The sequence below is a fragment of the Sceloporus undulatus genome, chromosome 1 (assembly GCF_019175285.1).
Source record: "Sceloporus undulatus isolate JIND9_A2432 ecotype Alabama chromosome 1, SceUnd_v1.1, whole genome shotgun sequence".
Taxonomy (NCBI): Eukaryota; Metazoa; Chordata; class Lepidosauria; order Squamata; family Phrynosomatidae; genus Sceloporus; species Sceloporus undulatus.
The window spans coordinates 21,906,510-21,927,338 of NC_056522.1; the positions used below are offsets into that span (position 1 = coordinate 21,906,510).

Here is a 20,829-nt window from a genome sequence, read left to right on the forward strand (position 1 = left end):
AAGGAGACAACATGTGAAAGGGATCTAGGAGACCAGGTAGACCACAAATTGAACATGAGTCTACAGTGTGATGCGGCAGCTAAAAAGTCCAATGCAATTTTAGGCTGCATCAATAGAAGTATAGTGTCTAGATCAAGGGAAGTAATAGTGCCACTCTATTCTGCTCTGGTCAGGCCCCACCTAGAATATTGTGTCCAGTTCTGGGCAAAACAATTCAGAAAGGACATTGAGAAACTGGAGCGTGTCCAGAGGAGGGTGACTAAAGTGGTGAAGGGTCTGGAAACCATGTCCTATGAGGAACGACTTAGGGAGCTGGGGATGTTTAGCCTGGAGAAAAAAAGGTTAAGAGGTGCTATAACAGCCCTGTTTAAATACTTGAAGGGATGTCATATTGAGGAGGGAGCAAGCTTGTTTTCTGCTGCTGCAGAGAACAGGACCTGGAGCAATGGATGCAAGCTCCAGGAAAAGAGATTCCACCTCAACATCAGGAGGAACTTCTTGACAGTAAGGGTTGACAGTGGAACAAATTCCCTCAGAATGTAGTGGAGTCTCCTTCTTTGGAGGTCTTCAAACGGAGGCTAGATGGCCATCTGTCAGGGATGCTTTGATTTGGATTTCCTGCATGGCAGAATGGGGTTGGACTGGATGACCTTTGTAGTCTCTTCCAACTCTACGATTCTACGATCAATGATTTATTTATGATTGATGATAATTTCTGACAAAAGTCAGAAACGAAGGTGCGTGCGCACACACAGATACACACAGTTGTATTAAGGTTGTGGGCAAGTCACACTTATTGACGATGGCTTATTATTTATTGATTGATGAGGATTTATTTTATTATTTATTTATTTATTTTTGACTGATGATGATTGATGGATGATGATAATTTCCGACAAAAGCCAGAAACGAAGGCACACACCAGACACACACACACACACACACACGTTTTTTGTATCAAGGCTGTGGTCAAGTCAGGCTCCCTCAGCCTCAGAGGAGAGGGCCATGTCACAAAAACCAAACACCTCTCTTCAGGAAGCAATGCCAAGAAATGCCCTGAAGCCACGCAAGAGACACAGGGGGCGCTGTAGCGCTGTGCGCCCTGAGAGGAGTCTGTGACTATGATTACGACGACGACAGTGACTCTGAGGCGGGCGACGCCTGGCCCTCCTCCTCCTCCTCCTCCTCCTGAGTTTCCCGCTCTTTCAGCGGCGGCGCGGGCTCCCCCTGGCGACGGGCGAGGGCTCCCGCAGCCTGGCTCCTGGCCGGCGCCGCCGTCCTTGCTTTGTGTCTCCGCCGCCGCCGCCGCGTGCGTCCCTCCCTCCCTCCTTTCCTGGCTCGGCGGGGAGCGTGGCCGAGGGAGGCGGCGGCTGGGGCTGAGGGGCGCCATGCGGGTGTCTCCGGTGGGCGCCCTCAGCCTGTGCCTCAGCCTGGGCTCCCTGGCGCTCCTCCTCACCGCCATCTTCACCGACCACTGGTACCACACCGACCCCCGCAGGCACCGCAGGAGCTGCCAGGACCGAGACGGAGGAGAAGGAGGCGGCGGCGGCGGCAGCAGCAGCAGCGCCCCCTCGCCCCCCGAGCAGCGCCGCCGCCTGCTGCCGCTCCCGCAGCTGCCCCTCCGAGCCAGAGCCAGCCCCGGCGGCGCCCGACGGCAAAGCCAGCCCCTGCCCTCCGCCGCCTCCGCCACCGCCGGGGATGTGGTGCTGCTGGGCGGCTGGGGAGCCCTGCTGGGCCTGGCCCGGCTCCAGTCCCCCTGTGGCCGGAGGCCCCTCTTCGCCTCTCACGCGGGGCTCTGGAGGAAGTGCTACTACTTCCCAGGGAGGGACCCGGACCTCGACAGCCTCCTCCAAAGGGGTAAGGAAGGCGAGGACCAGGCAGGGAGGGAGGCTGGCTGGCTGGCTGGCTGGGGGAAGAGACTTATTATCAGTATCAATAATCATAATAATAATAATAAATCATAACAGTAATAATCCTCATCATAAATCATCATCATCATAATCATCAATAATAATAATAATCAATAATATAATAGTAATAATATTCATAAATCACCATCAGTAATACTAATAATAATAAATCAATAATGGTTATGATCGTCATCATAAGTAACAACCAATCATCAGTGTCAGTGCAGAATGAGTGGTTGTTGCTGAAAGCTGCATCTCCTTATCCAGTCCTTCCCATGCTCTGAGATCATAGCATCCTGGAGTTGGAAGAGACCACAGGAGCCATCCAGTCCAACCCATTCTGCCATGCAGGAACTCTCAATCAAAGCATCCCCAATAGATGGCTATCTAGCCTCTGTTTAAAAACCTCCAAAGAAGGAGACTCCCTGATACTCTCAGGGCTTCTTCCCAGTCCCAGCAGCACCCCAGGCACCTCTGGAGAGGGCAAAAGAGTCGCCTCAGTGTTATTGTGTGCCTTCAAGTCATTCCTGACTTATGGCGACCCTAACTCGACTCTATCATGGGGGTTTCTGGGCAAAATTTGTTCAGAGGATGTTTGCCACTGTTTTCCCCTGAGGCTGAGAGAGTGTCACCCATAGTTACCCAGTGGGTTTCATGGCTGACCAGGGAATCGAACCCTGGTCTCCAGAGTCCTATTCCAACACTCAAGCTACTATGCCGCTCTGGTTGAAGAGCAGGGTATAAATACAGTGAATAAATAAATGCTGGTTCTCAGAATGAATTATAGATAACAACAACAATAAAAAACCTGTCATTTATGATGATGATTAATCATACAAGAAAAAGAAAGCTATGATACAGGTTTGTTCAGCATAGGATTCAGGAGTTCTGAGAAGAGTCCATCGTTCTAGTTCCACAAGTGATGAGCTGGAGGTCTCAAGAGCTGTATATTGTCATTAAATATTCTGGGAGAGGATATCAGCAATCCACAAATGGTGTTTAATTCATAGGGCTTATTTTAACATTTTATCTCACAATTTCTCCATTAACCATACTTCCTATACTCTATTCCCCCAGTTTTCCCAACCCTTTTCTCCCCTCCACCACCACATGGTTGAAATACATGCCTTCTCGTTCAATGTTTCCTTTCTTTTCCAGCTAAGTCACAGCCACAGTGTAGCCTGGCAGCCCTCCCACAACTCTGGGTGCAGTATTCTCCTTCATACTTCCATGCATTACAGACAGTTGCCTCTCAGTTCATTCACCTTGGGCACCCGTAACGCAGAGTCACTGCTGGTTCACAGCCACCATAAGAAATGTGTGCATGCCTACATGTAAACCATCATTGTGTGCATGCAGCCATATACACATATAGAGAGGGAACACCTGAGGGGAAGACTGTGGTGGTTTTCATGTCACTAGGGCAGTCTCGATTTTATTCCAAACTTTAAAAGTTTGCTCTCCAAATTTTCAGACCTATTTTGGGGACAGAGTTCATCCAAACCACACACTGGGATTCACCATATCATGTAAGGAGCATGACAGGGAAGCCACTAGATGCCATTTCCTGGGGCCATCTCCATGCAAAGCCACTTTTCGGGCACCCCAAATTACTGAGCAGTGTTTCGCCCCTTTGCCCTCTTCCTCTCATTTTCACCATTTTTATTCTCACACTGTACTTATTGTTATTGTCTTTAATGTCTATCAGTGCATTATCTCCTTGCAGCTCTGTCCTTAACTCTTCAGCACATCAGTTGTTTTTTGTATTACACTCCTTTTCTTCACCGTTGGAGTGTACCTAACAGATGTACCATTGAGAAAAGAGGAACACAGTGAAGATTTTCCAGTGTGCAAGAGTGACAGGGCACATGTTGCATAGAGGAGACTGTGGCCAGGGAAAATACTTAGTACATTCCTTGAAGTAGCCATGTTCCTTCCAGATTATGCTCACCCATCATTTCATTCATGGGACACGTTCTTCATACAAATGCAGTGCCCTAGGCATATGTGAAATGCATCTCCATCATCCCCTTTGTGCATAGACAGTATGCATTCAAAATACATAAAGCTTATTTGTCAGCTGTGCAGAACCTGGCATTGCATATCCCTTCTCCCTTGCCCTTAACATGCGGGTGTCAGAACCTGCCTGTTTAGTGTACTGCACACAGTCCTTTACATATACCAGCCAATTATTTGCCACATCCTAGTGTATAGTTATGGCGGTCCCCTTAGCCCATTCTTTGTCATTTCATTTAAATAAAAAATCACAAACATGCCTTGAATTAATGACATTGATTGTGGTAGTGTGCATCTTTCCACCATAAAGTCCAAAATCATCCCAAGGAACTATTCCCTTTCTTGCATTTGGTGCATCTACCCAGCATGCAGGTTCTTTCTCACTCCCTGTGAATATTCTTTCTTCCTGCAAAAACCAACAACAACAACAAAAAAACCGCTGCAGCTTCTGCACTCTCCTCCTAATACAAAGGCATGGTGACCTTCCCTTCACAATAAATAGGAAGTGTTTGGTGGCTGTCATGTGGAGACAGCATTCACTCATGCTGAGCAGGCAGAAATCTTTTACTGTCTTTCTTTAGGGCTGCAAAGATGGGCCTCTTAGCCCAAGGAAACTACTATTTTAAAAACCCAAAACTTTTAATATGCCTTGGACACTCAGTAGACAAGCGCAAACGTCTTTGTGTTAAGTGTTTAGTAAATACAGCTTATGTACATTTTCATCAATACAGTTTAATACAGTTCATACATTTTTTATACTGGACACTTAATAGTGATGGGCTGTACATGGCTATTCCCCTCTCCAGCTTCAGATTTAAGAGGTGTGATTTCTGGATGTAAATGAAAGCTAACAGCAAAGGTGGATGTGGGGAGGGGCAGAAGAGGAAAAATCAAAAGGGGTGGTGGTGAAGGAGAGAAGGGCACGTACCAGTGGCTGTTGTGTTAATTCTGCCAGCACAGTCAATTTGTGCTCCTTTCTATTTCCCTGCCAAACTGCAAATTAAGGTTAAACCATAAATGTAAATACTTATTTATCTCTGCCACCTTGGTAGGTATTGCTGTTAAGGCACCTTTCGTCCTTCCAAAATTGCATCACGTGTGAACAAAGAAAGATCTGTGTAATTCTAAATATTGGTATGTTACAGTGCAGTCCTGTATTTATCTAATCAGATGACAAGTATTCTCAGCTCCACTTACTCATAGGTAAGTGTATGGTAAAGGCATGAGCCTAGTGTAGTTGAGGGGTGAGCCCAGAAAAATAAAGAAAGAAAGAGACAGGAAAGCTCTTGGTTAATATAAGAATCATGTTCTAGCTTTTCATTGGCAGTGTTTTGTATGTGGCACATTCTGCTTTACCTCTGTTTTGACAGAATTTGCATTCTTGCCTGCTGTAGGTTGTACTGAGTTTATAGACTGTATTATTTCTAATTCATGTATTTATTGACAAATGGTTAGGAATTTTAGAAAACCTGCCTGTAAAAGACCTGGAGTTACAAATAGTGAGATGGCAAAATTTGATTGACACATAGAATGATGAAGAGTGGTTTAAACACAGATGGAATAGAGAAGAAGTGTCCTATAATTCTGCTCAGAGTCGGGTAGTGGATCCCAGAGCATCACTCTACCACTGCTCAGGTGTGGGATGGTTTCAGCAAGTCATTGAAAAATCCTGTTTCTCTATATGAATCAGAGACATAAAATCCCCAGGAGAAGGCTTTGTCTTGATCCTACCACAGACTTTTCTGGGGAGGACATAGGGAAGAGCCTTCTTTGTGGTTGTTCCCACTCAGTGTAATTCCCTTCCACAAGAGGCTAGACTGGCCACCTCTCTGCTCTCCTTTTGCTGGCAAGTGAAGACCTTTTTATACAAATAGGGATTTAACAATGAATTGGCTGCAAGGAGTCTTTTAATGGTGTGTGTTGCATTACTAACTTGACTGTTATTTTCTAAACAATTTCACACTTTTACACATTTAATGGTGTTTTAATATGGTAACATTTAATTGTATTTTTTATCAAGTTTTTAGCTTATAGAATCTTCTTTTAGTCTTTGGTAAGCCATCTTGGGTCCCATGCTGGAAGAAAATAGAAAAATATTATTTTTTATGTATTCTTCTTAAAAGTAATGTTCTTTTTCTTTAAAGTAAGTGTAAAAAGAATCCTAAATTGACACAGACGTTGTTGGAATCCAAGGCCTTGTCTACATGGATATATTACCCTGAATTTCCCCCTACCCCACCTTAGGCTCACTATATCCTGTTTACATGATGCAGGGCCAAAACCCTGAATCAGTTGTGGACTGCCTGCATCTGCTTTGGGGCTTCCTCCCATTAACATGAGAACTAGGGTGGTGGAGCGGTTTGAATGTTGGACTATGATTCTGGAGATTAGGGGTTGATTCCCCATTTGGTCATGGAAACCCATTGAGTGACCTTGGGCAAGTCAAATGCTCTCATTCTCAGAGGATGGCAGTGGCAAAACTGTTGGAAGAAACTTCCCCAGAAAACTCTATGATAGATTCCCCCTTAGCGTTGCCATAAGTCAAAAATGACTTGGAGGCACACAACGACAATAACCCCTAACCTAACCTACATTTAAATAACTCACCTTTTACTGCAGGGTTTTGACTCTCTTCAGAGTGATGATGGGTGGCTGCCTTCACTCTTGGTCCCTGTGAGCTTCACGGTGTGCCTCTGCTGCAGGTGTAAGTCGCTCTGAGGTCAAAACGGGGGGGTCCATCATCAATAGCATGGCTGGATATCTTGTTCTGACCTCAGCAGAGGCACTAGGTGACAAACAGGGACCTCATGGTACTGTTGTTACTGCAGCCAAAATATTGTGAGCTCAATCCTGCAGGGTGCCAAGTTAACTCAGCCTTCCATCCTTTCATAGGTCAGTAAAATGAGTACTCAGCTTGTTGGGGGCAATTGGCTAACACATTGTAAATCACTTAGCACTATGAATGAATGAATGAATGAATGAATGAATGAAACTTTATTTCTATACTGCCGTTCCTACGATCACGGCGGTTTACAACATGTGATGAAATACAAAAATACAAAATACAACACCATAATCCCCCCATGTTAAAACAATACAGAAACAACATTAAAATCCATCATTCATTCCAATAGTTAAAACCAATTAAAAACAATAAAACAATCCAAATACAAAAGCAGTGTAGAAATGTAGGTGCTATTGCTATTGCTATATTTAAAATTAACAATTTAAAAATCATCTGGATAAGCCTGCCAGAAGAGAATCTTGAATGCTCTTTTAAATTCAGACAGCATATGCAGCTGTCCAGTCTCTTCCTTCAGGTCACGAGAAAACATGTCATTAAAAAAAAAATCAGTGATAAATACTTTGTTCACACTGTCTGGTTGATGTGAAAGCCCACCTGCATTGGCATTTCTTACAATCCTTATTCACTATTTCAGTACATGTAGGGGGGGGAAATCCAGGAAATAAGGAGTTACTAGGTTATATCAGATGTAACTACTGGTGCATTCACAGATCCTTCTTTTGTGTAGATTATTGCACCGGTGCTCAGGTTGGAAAACAGGGATGGTTCTACCATTTGGTGGTCTCAGGCAGAAGATGTAGGTGTTAGAGCAGTGATAGTACCGCCTCTGCTTCCCATGAGCCCCCTAGTCCAAAAGCCAGACTAGATGTGGTGGTGTTAGTGGTATTATTATTATTAGTCAGATAGCTGGGCATTTCATTGCTATTTTTTTAAAAAAAACCAAACAAACTGGCCAATATGTGTTGGGGTACTGAATTTAAATTGAAGGAAGGAACTTTAGTCCTTTGCCTCTGATACAGGATCACCTCTTGGGATATAAGGTTTTATTGCAAATAACATACTTGAGTGTGGGATTCCACTGGACAGTGCAGAGCCAAAGGGTTAATGTTCTCTTCCCTAGAAGTTCCAGTCTAGCTTCCCCTGTACACACGATGGCTATTTGTTTAAGAAAGCCTTTCATCAATACCAGGAGCAAAGAGTTAAAGCACCCAATTCAGCTTTGGCCCCTTATGTGCTCTATATGTGAAAGAAATGTCAAGAGCAAAGTGCACATCCCATATCTGAGTGAGCTGAAATCTGTATGACTATTTGGGATGGCTTTCCCATTAAATAGACCTAAAGCAGCTGTGTAACACATGATGACGGTTTGTTAGTTGTTTAATTTACTCTTATTCTACAGCCAGAGAGATGGAGTAGTACTTGGGTTATTTTTGGTTGTTATTGTTTTGTTGGCCTTGCATGCCAAAATAACTTGTCTGACTTCAGATATGATGTACCTTGACTTGCTGCTCACTTTCAGAAAGCAAATTGTTTTGGGCCAACCCTGATGGGCATAGATATTCTTAAGAGTTTTGGTTCATGCAGAACGAACACAAAGGAAACGTACTTGCAGAATGCACAATTTTTGTGCAGCTGGGGCAGGATGGATCATAAGATATGAATAGAAATTGCATGCTGTGGAAGAATCATTCCCATGAAAAGAAAGGTACCAGTACAATTGTGTAAGCTCTTCTAAGCCTTTGTGTAGAACCGCCGTACCAGCAGTGCATATGAGCGAAGCAAAAAAGAATCGATCTAAATTCCGGGGGTTGATCCTTCATATCACATTCTTTGAATTGGCTGAAATGTTTTTGGCAGCTTAGCCATGCCTAAAAAGCTGGCTCAAGTGCTGAAGTAAACAAAATGACTTGCTGTCAGGAACACATCAAGCCTACGCTTGAGGAACAAGGGTCAAGTTGGCACAGGCAATTAATACACCTCCTGGAGTAGAGTCAGCAGCAAAAGTGAGCAATATCTCAAGCTGAACAAATTCTTCTTTTGATGATGATGCTCATCATCACTGAAATTTTGCACCAAGTAAAAAAAAAATAGCATACTGTAGGGTTTGCTGGTGAAGGAGATTTATCAGCTCTCCCTTTCTCTCCCTGTTTTGCTGCACATAGATGCTCAGTAAGGGATTTTGGAGGCAGCTACTATTGGCCTTGCCTGTTGTAGGTAAACATACATAGCTGTGGTAGCACTAGCTAGAGTAGAGGTCTCTTCATTCCCAGGTCAAACCTTCATTTATTGCATTGTTTACTGAAGACACACTGCTGAAAATCAGCAGCAAAAGATGTGTTTGTCCAGCCCTTCCCCATTGTCCCAAAGCCAATACTGCTAAAAATGTCCAGATAGACAGAAGATGAAGAAAAATGGGGGATGGCCAGGCATAAGAAGATTTTGGCAGAAAAAGTATTGCCACAGTGTCAGCCCCCAACAGTGTCATCTTTTCATAGGACCACTAATGTGTTACGAAAATGGCATACAAGTGGTGCCGGCATTTGAGTTGTCCCAGAACTTTTCAATAGTCATGATGGTATAAAAATTAGGGGGGAAACTAGGGCCCGTTACATACGGGCACTTTAGTACGCGCAGAGTGCGTACTAGGGTTAGAAAGGGGCGGTGCTTCCGCACCCCCCTAACCCTTGTGCGCGCTCTGCTCGCACAGAATGGCAGCGGCCCCTTTCTCCTCCTCCCCGCCGCCGCAGGGTGTCCTTGGGGCTTGAAGCATTTTGCCGCTTCCCCGCAGCCTGAAAAGCGGCGGATCGGGGCCTCAGCAGCTGCCGTTCTGGCCACTGAGGCCCCGATACACCGGGGAAAGGGGCGGGTACAGCCCGCCCCAAATGGGCGGTCTGTAACCCGCCTAGAAGTCCTAAGATACGGCTTGGTGGGACCCTATGTGTCAAATGCAAGCCACTCTGAGAGCCTTTAGGGCTGAAGGGCGGGGTATAAATACAGTAAATAAATAAAGTTCCAAGTTTAAGGAAAACCCTTATCCTGTATGTGGATAATCTTGGAACATTTGGCTGGGTGATTCTGGAAGTTGTAATCCATAAAGTAACCTTTCCAAGCTTTTGGCCCATGGTGCTGGCAGAAAGTTTGACCTTAGAAAACAGAAGTTTAAGTATAATAATAATAATAATAATAATAATAATAATACCCTGCTCTTCAGGTAAAGTCTAGTTTGGGACTACTTGCTTTATGGTATCTTTTAGTAAAAAGTTTGGTTTCAGCTTTTCTTGTTCAACTGTACTCTTGTTGAGTTCCAAGCCTAAGAATTTACATGGCACAAGCTCAAAACATGTTTTTTTCTTTTTTTTAAAAAAAAATATTAGCAGTGGCTTTCCCAAGCAACAATATGTTGTTATGAGTTATCCCAGTTGTAATCCAAAGCTTTTTGAGATGTTTTGCCTATGGGGGAACAATACCAATTGGCTGTACAACATACAACATAAAGACTGACTAAAGTGGTATATTGATATGGGCCCAGACGGGTGGGCAGCTGTGAAAGACTAGGGGCCTACATTAGCTCCTTAGCGAACCATACCCAACTGTACCTGCTCCTGCAAAAAAACCAAACAAACTATTTTTTTTGACCTGAATGCCCCCAAACATCCTCCAGGGGACACAGCAATATGTTGTTGTGGCCTTCTGAGTTCCCAGAGGGGATATTGGGATATTTGGGTACAATTAATACACTTCTTAGCAAACTTTTGTTTTGACTCCCTAGAGGTCCAAGGGAGCTCCAGACATGATGAAAATGGTCTCTGCACCCTCTAGAGATCATTTTTGGCATGGGGGGGGGCACAAAAATAGCTCTGAGATGTCCTGCCAGCCATACTTTGTCCACCTCCAATCTAGACAGCTGCAAGTGTTCTTGAAATCTCCTTGGGAGTGCGTGGCTATGAGTACCATCATGATGAGCTGCTGCATTTCAAAATGTACCACTGCACTGATGATCACCTGCTTTTATTACTAGGTCCAGATAGATCCTTTTATTTGTCTGTATCTCTTTTACAGATATTTCAGCTGGTGGCTTTGGCCCTTCTTACAATCGGGACATCTGGCTGGTGACTGTTGGAAGTGGATTGCCGGACTTGACAGGCCTTTGACATAATTCAAATTTTATATGGGAGGGATTTTATAGCACCTTTGAGACTAACTGAAAGAAAGAAGTTAGTACCATGAGCTTTTGTAGACTTAAGTCTCCCTTGCGTTTGGTCCAAGCCTATGAAAGCTCATGGTGCCGACTTCTTTCTTTCAGTTAGTCTCAGAGGTGCTACATGATCTCTACATACTGATTCTACAGAGTAACATGGCTATATCTTTGAATTCTTTATATGGGAGGGAGAGGGATTAATGCAAGCTCTTAAATTCACCTTCTCTTTCATATGTATAGATGCCAATTGAACATCTGCATTAGAGTCTGCATATATGAAACTGGAACCATGTGCCAGGAGGAGAGTCTGAATGTAGAGATTGGGATTGATCTTGAAAATTTTATAGTAAGGGAGTTCAGGTAGTTGTTACCAAAAAATTGTGCTTGAAGGAATCTAGCTGCCAGTGCTAAACTGATTGTGTTATTACCTTGCTGATCTTTTAGTGTATGTATTGTGTTCAATTGTTTTTGTTTATAGGCATTTTTGAAATTACAGGAGAGTAGATTTTGATTCTGAAGGAACTTCCTGAGAGTGGTTTAGCAGTGGAAACAACTGCCTTGAGAGGTGGTGCGGTCTGTTTCTCTGGATGTTTTCAAAAGGAGGCTGGACAGCTAGCTACCTGCTGGGGATGTGCTAGCTGGAGAACCTGAATTGAGCAGGGGGTTGGACGTCATGGCCCATGGAGGCCCCTTCCAATTATATGACTCTATGATCTATCAGATTGGCTGAGGTAGAAGAAAAGAATATATTTGTCGTAATGAAATGTTTCAGTGCAGTGCTCCTGAAAATGCAAACGTGCATCATGTGGATTGTCTTGCGAATTGGGCTATAAATTGTTTTAATTGTGCTGTGTAAACAGAAATGCTGGAGTTTATGTCAGTCTCAGTCAAGGGATGTGCTTCCCTATTAGGAGCAGGATGTAAAAATAGATATTGCTTTAAGTGCTTTCATGATCACAATTGGCAGAATCATTATGACATTTCACTGCTTGTTTCTCCAGGGAGAACATTTAATATTTATAGCCAGTTACACTGTAGAACAGGAGGAAATACCTTCCTTGCAATAGATGCTGAGGTTTCTCAGGCTTGGCTTGACAGGAAGGAATGGCTATAACTTCATCTGATGCAAATCAACATATCTCCAGGCTTAGCCTATCTATTGGACAAACAGAATGTGCATTGTGGGCACTAGCACCAACTTGGGATACTATGCTTGGCAGCTGTGCTTCTTCTGTCCCGGCTGCAGGGCTGGTTCTAATAATTAAAATCTAATGGATGTGATTGAACATGTTTGTTTTTTAGGTACGATTGGCTTCACAGCAACCTACTGGCTTTGGGAGCCAGATGTAATGGTGTGGTTACTATACTTTTGAGGATCAAAAAGGTAGTGCATGGATTTTATTTTAGGAAGAAGGTGACCCCAATTAAAAGGGCAGTATAAGACGTACAGGCTTCACCCACCATTTGACAACTTGCTTTCTGATTACTTGTTCTTTCATTGTTTGCAAATTACAGGTAAGTTCCATTAATTCAATGAGGGATCTGCTCTTTTGTTTGTTCTTCCTGCCTACAAGGCTCGCTTGGGACCCCTTGCACCCATAGTCCAGAGGCTTAACTACAGAAAGACCAATCCCCTCTTTGAATGAATGGAACTTATCTGTGGAATTGGTAAGTGTGGACACAACAGAATGCCATCAGTTCTTCTTCCTATGGAAGCTTGTTTTGGACTGCTTGCATGTACCCACTGCTTACAAAACAAGTGGAGAGAGGAAAAAAGACGCCAAACTAACTATGGAGGTTTGCTTGTGACCGAGTGAGCACTGCTTAATCCTTTCCCCCCTTTGTCTCTGAGACTTCTCACCATCTTTGCACCTTCAATTTGCATTCAGTTCATGGTGCTTCTGAGATTGTGGTCAGTGTATCTCTTGCAATATTAGTGTATAGTATTTGTACTTATAATACAGTATACAGTACAATATAATATATACAGTAATATACAGAACAGAGCAGGATATTAAAAGTAACCTTTTGCTTACTTTACTTGTGTATGTGTGTGTGTTAAGCAAAAGTTGTATTTTTCTTTGCTTGCTTGCTTGTTACCTGTATTCTATTTTAAATTTATCACTGTTACTGTAGTTTATTTGTCTGTCTGTTACCTTAATTACATTGAATTGTGATGGCTAATAGCTTTTAGCAATAAATAAACTCGACTCAACCCATGGTTCATCCATGAAGTCTGGGTAGTGAGTTAGAGCCAGGGCGGCATTATAGTTTTCAATCTAAAAAAAAAGAAAGAGGAGAGGTTACTGAGGAAAGAGGTGAAAATCCTTTGACAGGGCTGCTAGTATAGTCTTGCTTCTCATCTCCCCTTCCTCTGCTGGAATACCTACAGGTGGGGATGGATGATGGAGGAGATTCCAGGGAAGTAGTTCTTTAGCAGCTTCCACTAGCAAACATGTCCCTTTGGGACCTCAGGGGATGGTTCAGAAGCAGGCTAGGGACAAATTAATTGGCTTCTGGATGAGTTGTAAGAGGGCAGAAGGAAATTGTGAGAATGAATCCCCTTTGACATACAACCATCGTGGCATCTGAAGCCTACCGTTAATTAGTAGATGGTTTAATGCTTTTATGTCCTGCTAAATGATGTGGAAGCACTAATTTTAGATACCAGAATTTAAATGTCATATTTCCAAGTACAGAAGGGCTTGTCACTTCTCTTCTAGGTATCAGTACCACCCTTCTTACTTCTGCGGATTTTGTTATACATGGGGCATCTTGGAACCAAACCCCAGCGTATAACAAGGGTCCACTGTATTAACATTTCTGTTAAAGAGGTAATGCCCATGAACACATTGACTTTGTTAACTGCTGTTCATAGTTATTTCACCCCAGCTGCCTGTAAATAATATCTAATGCATGTATGCAAATACACAAACACACACCACTTACGCTGTACTGCCATATTGGATTACGATACAAATCAGGCAGCTATAAACATAAGATGATTAAACAAAGACATCTAAAAGAAGGTAAAAGAAGATCTTTAAGTTTTTTCAAATAAAACAAGGCCTTTTCGAAATCTGGCTCAGGCAATGCATTAATAAGGGACATAGAGGAACAAGAAGGGCTCTGTTACACTACACAGTTATAGTATTGTGATTCCACTTTGATTGCCATAGTTCCATCCTATGGAATCATGCGATATGCAGTGGAGGAAAGGGTATTTAGATTCCTCAGCAGGAGAGCTCCAGTGCCTCACCAAACTACAGAGCTCAGGATTCCATAGGCAGTAGAAATGGAATTATAGTGTTGTAACTGTATACCTTGACAGGGCTCCAGATGAAGCCTTCAGTGTTGTGCTTACTTAACCTGGGAGTGAGTACCATCCAGCTAGGTAGGACGTTCTTTTGAACAGATCTCTATGACATTGCATTGGAAATTTATGAGTGTATAAATAATAATAATAATAATAATAATAATAATAATAATTATTATTATTATTATTATTATTATTATTATTTATATTTCCCGCCTCTCCCTGCAGATTGAGGCGAGATTACAACAATAAAACAATTCCATATAAAATACAATTGTTAAAACAATGACATTACTATTCACTAAAATAACGGACCATCAACTAACATTCACATTTGTAACAAATGATGATGAAGAGAAGTTGCCTGATACACCAAGGTACTCCGCTATGATGCTTTCAAAGGAAAGCCAGTGATTTTAGGCAGATAATTATTTTGTACTGCAAAATACAAGAAAAACAAAGCTTTCCAGTAATGCTGGGCAATTACAGTCTTCCAGATGATGTTGGCCTACTACAGTACTCCCATAATTTGTTTCCATTGGTTATACTATCTAAAATGAAATTTGCAATCCAGCCATATCTTATCTGCACAGCAACAGTTGTGCATCTCTTGCTTTAAAGTGGATTGTCTGTTTATAAAAAAAATTGCCATTGCATTGGTTTTGTAGCATTTTAAAAACTGAATTATAAGCTGTATAAAACCTTAAAGTAAACAACATAAAGATAGTCTGCAGCTATTGCATTTTATGTTAAACAAAAACAGCAAAAAGAAAAAAAGTGGCTGGTTGTGAGCATGGTTAATGTAGAAACTCAAGTAATCTCTTTGGTAGTGAAAGGGTCTTGCCCCCTCACTTGAACATTATTAATAGAAAATCATTACTTGTTTTTATAGTGCTAAAGAGTATCCTCTTCCTTGATCCCTGTTCAAAGTAATTTGCTAAATGCTTCTGTCCTTTTCTTCAAGGTATTGCTCAGAGATGTACAGCAATCAAATACCACTTTGCTCCACCGATACGTTTACGGAACACCCCGTTCAATTTAACCAAGACCATCCAACAAGATGAATGGCACCTGCTACGTAAGTACTGTACTTGCCCCCCCAGTTGAGTAAAAAGTCTTACAATGTATGTTAAATACTGTGGTTTACACCAAATAAATTGATGTGTTGGCCAGAAAATATTGCATACTGTGATAGGGAAGCCTCCAATACAGTCCATCCATATCTTTTTACTTTTTTAATAGCAACAATAGAAGTACCTGAAAGAGGAGTACAGGAAATTTACCCGTAGAGGGAATTGTGTTACTGCTCAATTTTGTGAATTTTCATTTTTATATTTAAAAAAGAAACAGGACAGACATACAGTCGCCCCTCCTTTCTCGTGGTCTTGAATATTCATGGAGGGGTGACCTTTGTTATATTCAGTGGGGCGCACCCCCACGGCGTGTGCCTCATATGCGCTCGCAGGCATGCACCCTATTTAAACCTATAGTGTTGCATATAGGCAAGTCTCTGTTTTCCCTCGGAGGAGAGAGTCTGGAACGGATCCCTCGTGAAAACGGAGGGCCTACTAGTGGATTGACACTTCCAAAGGATGAACACTGGTATAGACAGGTAGGATAGATTATACTGTAATATACTCTGTGTGGGGCTGCCTTTGAAAAGTGTTTGGAAACTTCAGCTGATTCAAGGAGATGCAGCCAAATTGTCAGCTGGGGCTGGCTGCAGGGAGAACACAACTCGCTTGTTGGAACAGCGTCACTGTTTCCAGACTCAGTTCAAAGTGCTGGTTATGACTCCCTATATGGCTCAGGTTTAAGTTATCTAATGGAATGTAATCTTCCATGTGAATCTCTTCATATTTTGTGATAATCTGGGGAGACCCTTTTCTCCTTTGCATCACTCTCAGAAGGAGAGGGCCTTCTCGGTGGCTGCTCCTAGCCACTGGAACTCCCTTCCTAATGAGCCTAGATTAGCAAGGACCTATTTTGTATTAAGCAGCCTTTGGGAACTAATTGCTCATGGGGAAAGGGCCTCTTATAAAGTGTTGTATTGTCTCCATTGTTAGTGGGCATATTTTTAATTGCTTTTAATTCACCTTGTAGTTTAATTGTGTTTTAACTTTGGTATGTTTTAATGATGTGGAGGGTTTTTTTTTTTTTGGTAATTTTTTTAAGTTTGTGGGCTGCCTTGATTCCAAAGACTGGAGAAAAGGTGTAATATAAATAAATAAAAGAGCAGTAAAAATAATTATCTATGACAATGACTTGTATATCCTAAATCAAGGTGAGAACTGTGTGAGTTGTGAGCATAGTCCAGGTGGCCTTTGTGTTACCTTGTCCCACCCCAGGACATCTCTGTGACCCCTAAATTAATAAAATCTTCAAAGCAATGGAAACACACACCTTTAGAGCCCATCTGGACATGTGATTTTTCCATTATATCACAGCTTGGGGCCCACCCACACCCAAAAATGTTTTGAAACAATCCTCAAAGATGTCTGCCTTCTTTGCTCCATCAGTCTCAGTGGGAATTGCTCACCAGCAGTTCTTGATTAAAGCTGTTTGTTACACATTTTTCAGCTGTAGTTTTCTGCCTAGGTATGCTGCAGCAGGAAAAAAATAGTTTACTTTTGTCAGTTGTGGGTACATAGACCTTGCTTTGCTAATTTGTATATACTTACTCAGAACTAAATCCCACTGGGTTCAGAGGAACTTTCCTTCTAGGAATCACATACTGTACATACAATTACAGTCAACCTTAATGTATTTTTTAACTTGTGCTGCTGGTGGTAATGTAACCTCTTCCTCCTTTTTTGCTTCATGGAAATAGATCTAAGAAGAATCACAGCAGGTTTCCTTGGGATGGCAGCAGCTGTTCTTCTCTGCGGGTGTATCGTAACTACAGTCAGCTTCTTTTGGGAGGAAAGCCTCACACAGCATGTTGCTGGTCTTCTTTTCCTTATGTCAGGTAGCTTTTCCCCTCTGCTTCCTAATTACATAGGATCCAAGGCCAGCTCTCACATTAGGTAGAGATGGGATAGGCAGCTCCTGTGGGTGTTATGAAAAGACAGCAGTCTGCTAATTCTTTAGGCTGGCATTCTGTTGGAAAGTTTTGTCATCATAAATCAACTTACAATTTTGTAAAGTTGAATTGCACCATTGTGCAACTTTTATATTCTCAGGAGGGGAGCAGAGATGAAGTTACCCGATTAGGATCACTATGCAGGTGGAGCAAGCAATGTGGCCATTGCACAATGTGTTCCAATGGCCAGTGAGAGCCTCTGTTATGTAATGGGACATCTTGTGCATTAACCCTTTGTGTAATGTTGCAATCCACAAGCATGGTTGTTTATCATGTCAGTGACGCAGCTTGGTCATTTTAAAGGCAAACATTTGTACCCTCTAATGCAGGCGCATCATCATCAAATGGAAACAAAACAAAGAGGCTTGTACCACCTTAAAGATGCATTATTTCCCAAATCTCCATGATCCATCTCATCGGTTACATCTGATGAAGGGTTGCTGTAAATTCATTAAATTTTGAAAGTGCCACAAACTTTCTTGTTTTGCTGTTACAAACTAATACTCTTGTTCTTTGGGGAGTGTGGCAGTTCTGCTTTCATTGCATGCAACGTTTCACTTAGCTTGTCCAGTTCTACTATTAGGCAGAGTGAGGCAGCTGCTTCAGGAAGCAGATGTTGTAGGACAGGGACAGGTGATGAGATATTGGAAGACAAAGTTGTTTAAGCCACACAGCTTACTCTAACCCTCGTGTAGAATGAAGGATTTCCCCATTACCAGTACGTGAAGGGTGAGCTGCCAGACCAGTTGGCTTTTCATTATGAAATGGAGAGAATTGCCAACTTGTTTTTTCCACACAGATAGCAAATGTCTTAATCAGCTTTGAAGTGATCCTGACACCTTAAATCTATTGATAGCTAGAGGTTTTCATGCCTGTGGGGTGTTGAATCTGTTCTAGATTTTAATCCAGACCTTAACTGTTGGGATATGTGTTCTTGTATTGTGTTATCTTTTGTTGTGAACCGCTGTGATCTGTATAGGAATAGCGGTATAAAAATAAAATTTCATTATTTCCTTCATTAAAGGAACTATGTAGGATGCTACAACCAAACCCCAAATAGCTATACCTTGGGATAGTTCCTTTACACTTCAGGGGTTAGATGATGGCCTATGGTGCCCCATCCAACTCGATACTGCTATGATTGTATAATTCTATTCACAGTAAAATCTAGAGAAGATTCACCACCTCACCAGCATGGGATCTACCAGCCACAGTTTTGAGAAGGGAGATGAGATAGAATAGGACAAATTAGACCTGTGGAATGCTTCAGAATCACTATGTATTTCACTGGACATTTGGAAATTAAGATCCTATACAGTATCATCAATAAGTAAAGCTTCCCATAATGTACTGACTAATTTAGGCAGGAGCATTCTTCCCAGTTCTAAGTTCAGTCAAGTGAAGCTGAACAGGAAGAGGCCTCTCTGGCTAGATCTTTTTAGAAAGTCTGCCTCATTTTCAGAATCACTCTGAAGTGACTAATGCCAAGATATGCATAATAGATTTTGCCTGTTATTTTAAATCTGCCTATAACACAAAGAATTTAGCATAACAGTAAATCTAGCAGCCACTGTCAGAACCATTTTCAGCCTTATAGTTTTCCATAACTTGTAACACGATCCAACTTTACTCTCTCGAGCTGTCATTTAAGTTTCTGCCTGAATTAGGCATTTCTTTAAGTGGAAGGAGAGTGGGAAGTCAATGAAAAACTTTACTATTCTTCAAAGAGATGGAAATGCTTCTTTTTATGAATCTTGAAATTCATATTTTTTTCCTCTTACAAAAGAAAAAGACAAAATGTTGGCGGGGGGGGGGGGACTAATTAAACGAAATGAGACTTCCCAACAGAATTCCTTTTGCTGTTGAGGACATTTTATTATGTTTTAATTAATTTTTTCTAACAATAAACAGAAATACATTGGTATCCCAGTACAGCTCTCATCATATTTTTAAAAGATACACAACTAGACTCTGCATTTTCCTGAATGCTGTGGAGATAAACAGCACCTACACTCAAAAGGTGAATTCCACCTTATATTTGCTATATTGTGTAATCCTGTCAAAGCATACATTTCACTCTCCTGTTGCTATTAATAGAATGTTAAAGTATTGAGTTGGGTTGAATCATGCTGATTAAAATAACCGTATTTTATTAGAAGCAGTGCATATCTTTTCTTCTACAAGAAATTAACTTGGGCTGGATCATGCTGATTTGACTTAACCATTGCACATAATGATGATGGGAGGGGGTGTCTGTGTTCTACTGGTGGAAACTGCTTTTTTAACAGGTGTCTCCATTTGATTTAAATGTATCTCTGCTTCTTTTTGTACGCTCGCTCCATTTACAGCGTCACTGGTTCCTCTCTTTTGCATTTGTAGGGGAATTGAGAAGCTGCTGGTAAAAGGAAGGGGCAGGGCAATCCCTCTTCACCAGTTCAGTTTCACATGCTTAAATCTGAATTCAATCTAGTGTAATTCTAATGACAAGCCAAGGACCACTGCAGTCCACAAAACTCCTCCCTTCCCTATCTCCTCCTCAAAATTGCCCATCATCCCTTAGCACTGTGTGTATCCAAATGATTTGTTTATCTTTGGCTGTCTGTGTACATTTTCTAACCAGGTTTTGATTTGTCTCATTTTCAGGCATCTTTTGCACGATTTCTCTCTGCACTTATGCAGCTAGTGTCTCCTATGACCTAAACCGCGTACCCAAATTCATATACGGTCTTCCTGATGATGTTGAACATGGATACAGCTGGTCTATATTCTGTGCTTGGTGCAGCTTAGGACTCATCGTGGCAGCAGGATGTCTTTGCACCACTTACCCATTCATTAGCAGAACAAAGATTAACCATCTCAAGTCTACCAGAGACTCTTCTGTATGACTGATCCTGAGTGGTAGTGGTGGGAAATTAATCTGAAAAGTAGTTTTCAAGGATTTATAAGGGACCTAATTTTAGAATCCAAGCACAAAAAGAGGAGAAAAAAACCTTGATCCCTTAATATGCCAAACATTGTGTCTTACTAGCCAGGGAACACAGAGGAGTTCTCTGCCTGCAGAGTGGCTAAAACAAAACATGCAGGTGGCCAAACTTTTTGTGGAACTGATGACTACAGTTCAGCACAGTGTATATGCACATATCACAAATGAGGCGGGGCTGTTCCCACTCAGATAAGAACACTGTGTTGACTATTTAGGGCTGTTTTTATTTAGCAGAGCTTTGTATATAAGGTGACAAACTGCCAAAAACTCCCAAGTTGCAAGAATATTTTTTTAGTTATCCTCAGTTCGTCTTACTTGCACCTGCATTTAAGCATTTTGTTTTGTATGGGAGACTCTTTGAAGAGTTCCAGTGTTAGAAGTGGATGGACAATTTGTTTTAGCAACAATGTAGGAAAAGGAGCTGATGATTTCCAGGATGGGGTTGGCTCCTCCAGTGAGCCATGTCGAATTCTACTGGCCATTCCCTGTAGTGGAGAAAGTTAAGAATTACTGATCTG

General features: G+C 42.0%; 1 protein-coding gene across 3 annotated transcripts; it reads left to right on the forward strand.

The window, feature by feature from the left end:
- Positions 1–1,229: 1,229 nt before the first annotated feature.
- Positions 1,230–20,504, forward strand: TMEM178A (transmembrane protein 178A). Of its 3 annotated transcripts, XM_042465833.1 has the most exons (5): positions 1,230–1,857; positions 15,211–15,324; positions 17,077–17,214; positions 19,240–19,348; positions 19,972–20,107. In XM_042465833.1, the coding sequence occupies exons 1-4, from the start codon at positions 1,389–1,391 to the stop codon at positions 19,311–19,313; spliced, it is 795 nt and encodes a 264-aa protein (XP_042321767.1). In that variant the 5' UTR covers positions 1,230–1,388; the 3' UTR covers positions 19,314–19,348; positions 19,972–20,107. The 3 variants fall into 3 exon arrangements, with proteins under 3 accessions (XP_042321767.1, XP_042321776.1, XP_042321759.1); XM_042465842.1 differs by lacking the exons at positions 19,240–19,348; positions 19,972–20,107 and adding an exon at positions 17,658–19,231; XM_042465825.1 differs by lacking the exon at positions 19,240–19,348 and having other exon boundaries at positions 1,241–1,857; positions 19,972–20,504.
- The last annotated feature ends 325 nt before the right edge of the window (positions 20,505–20,829 follow it).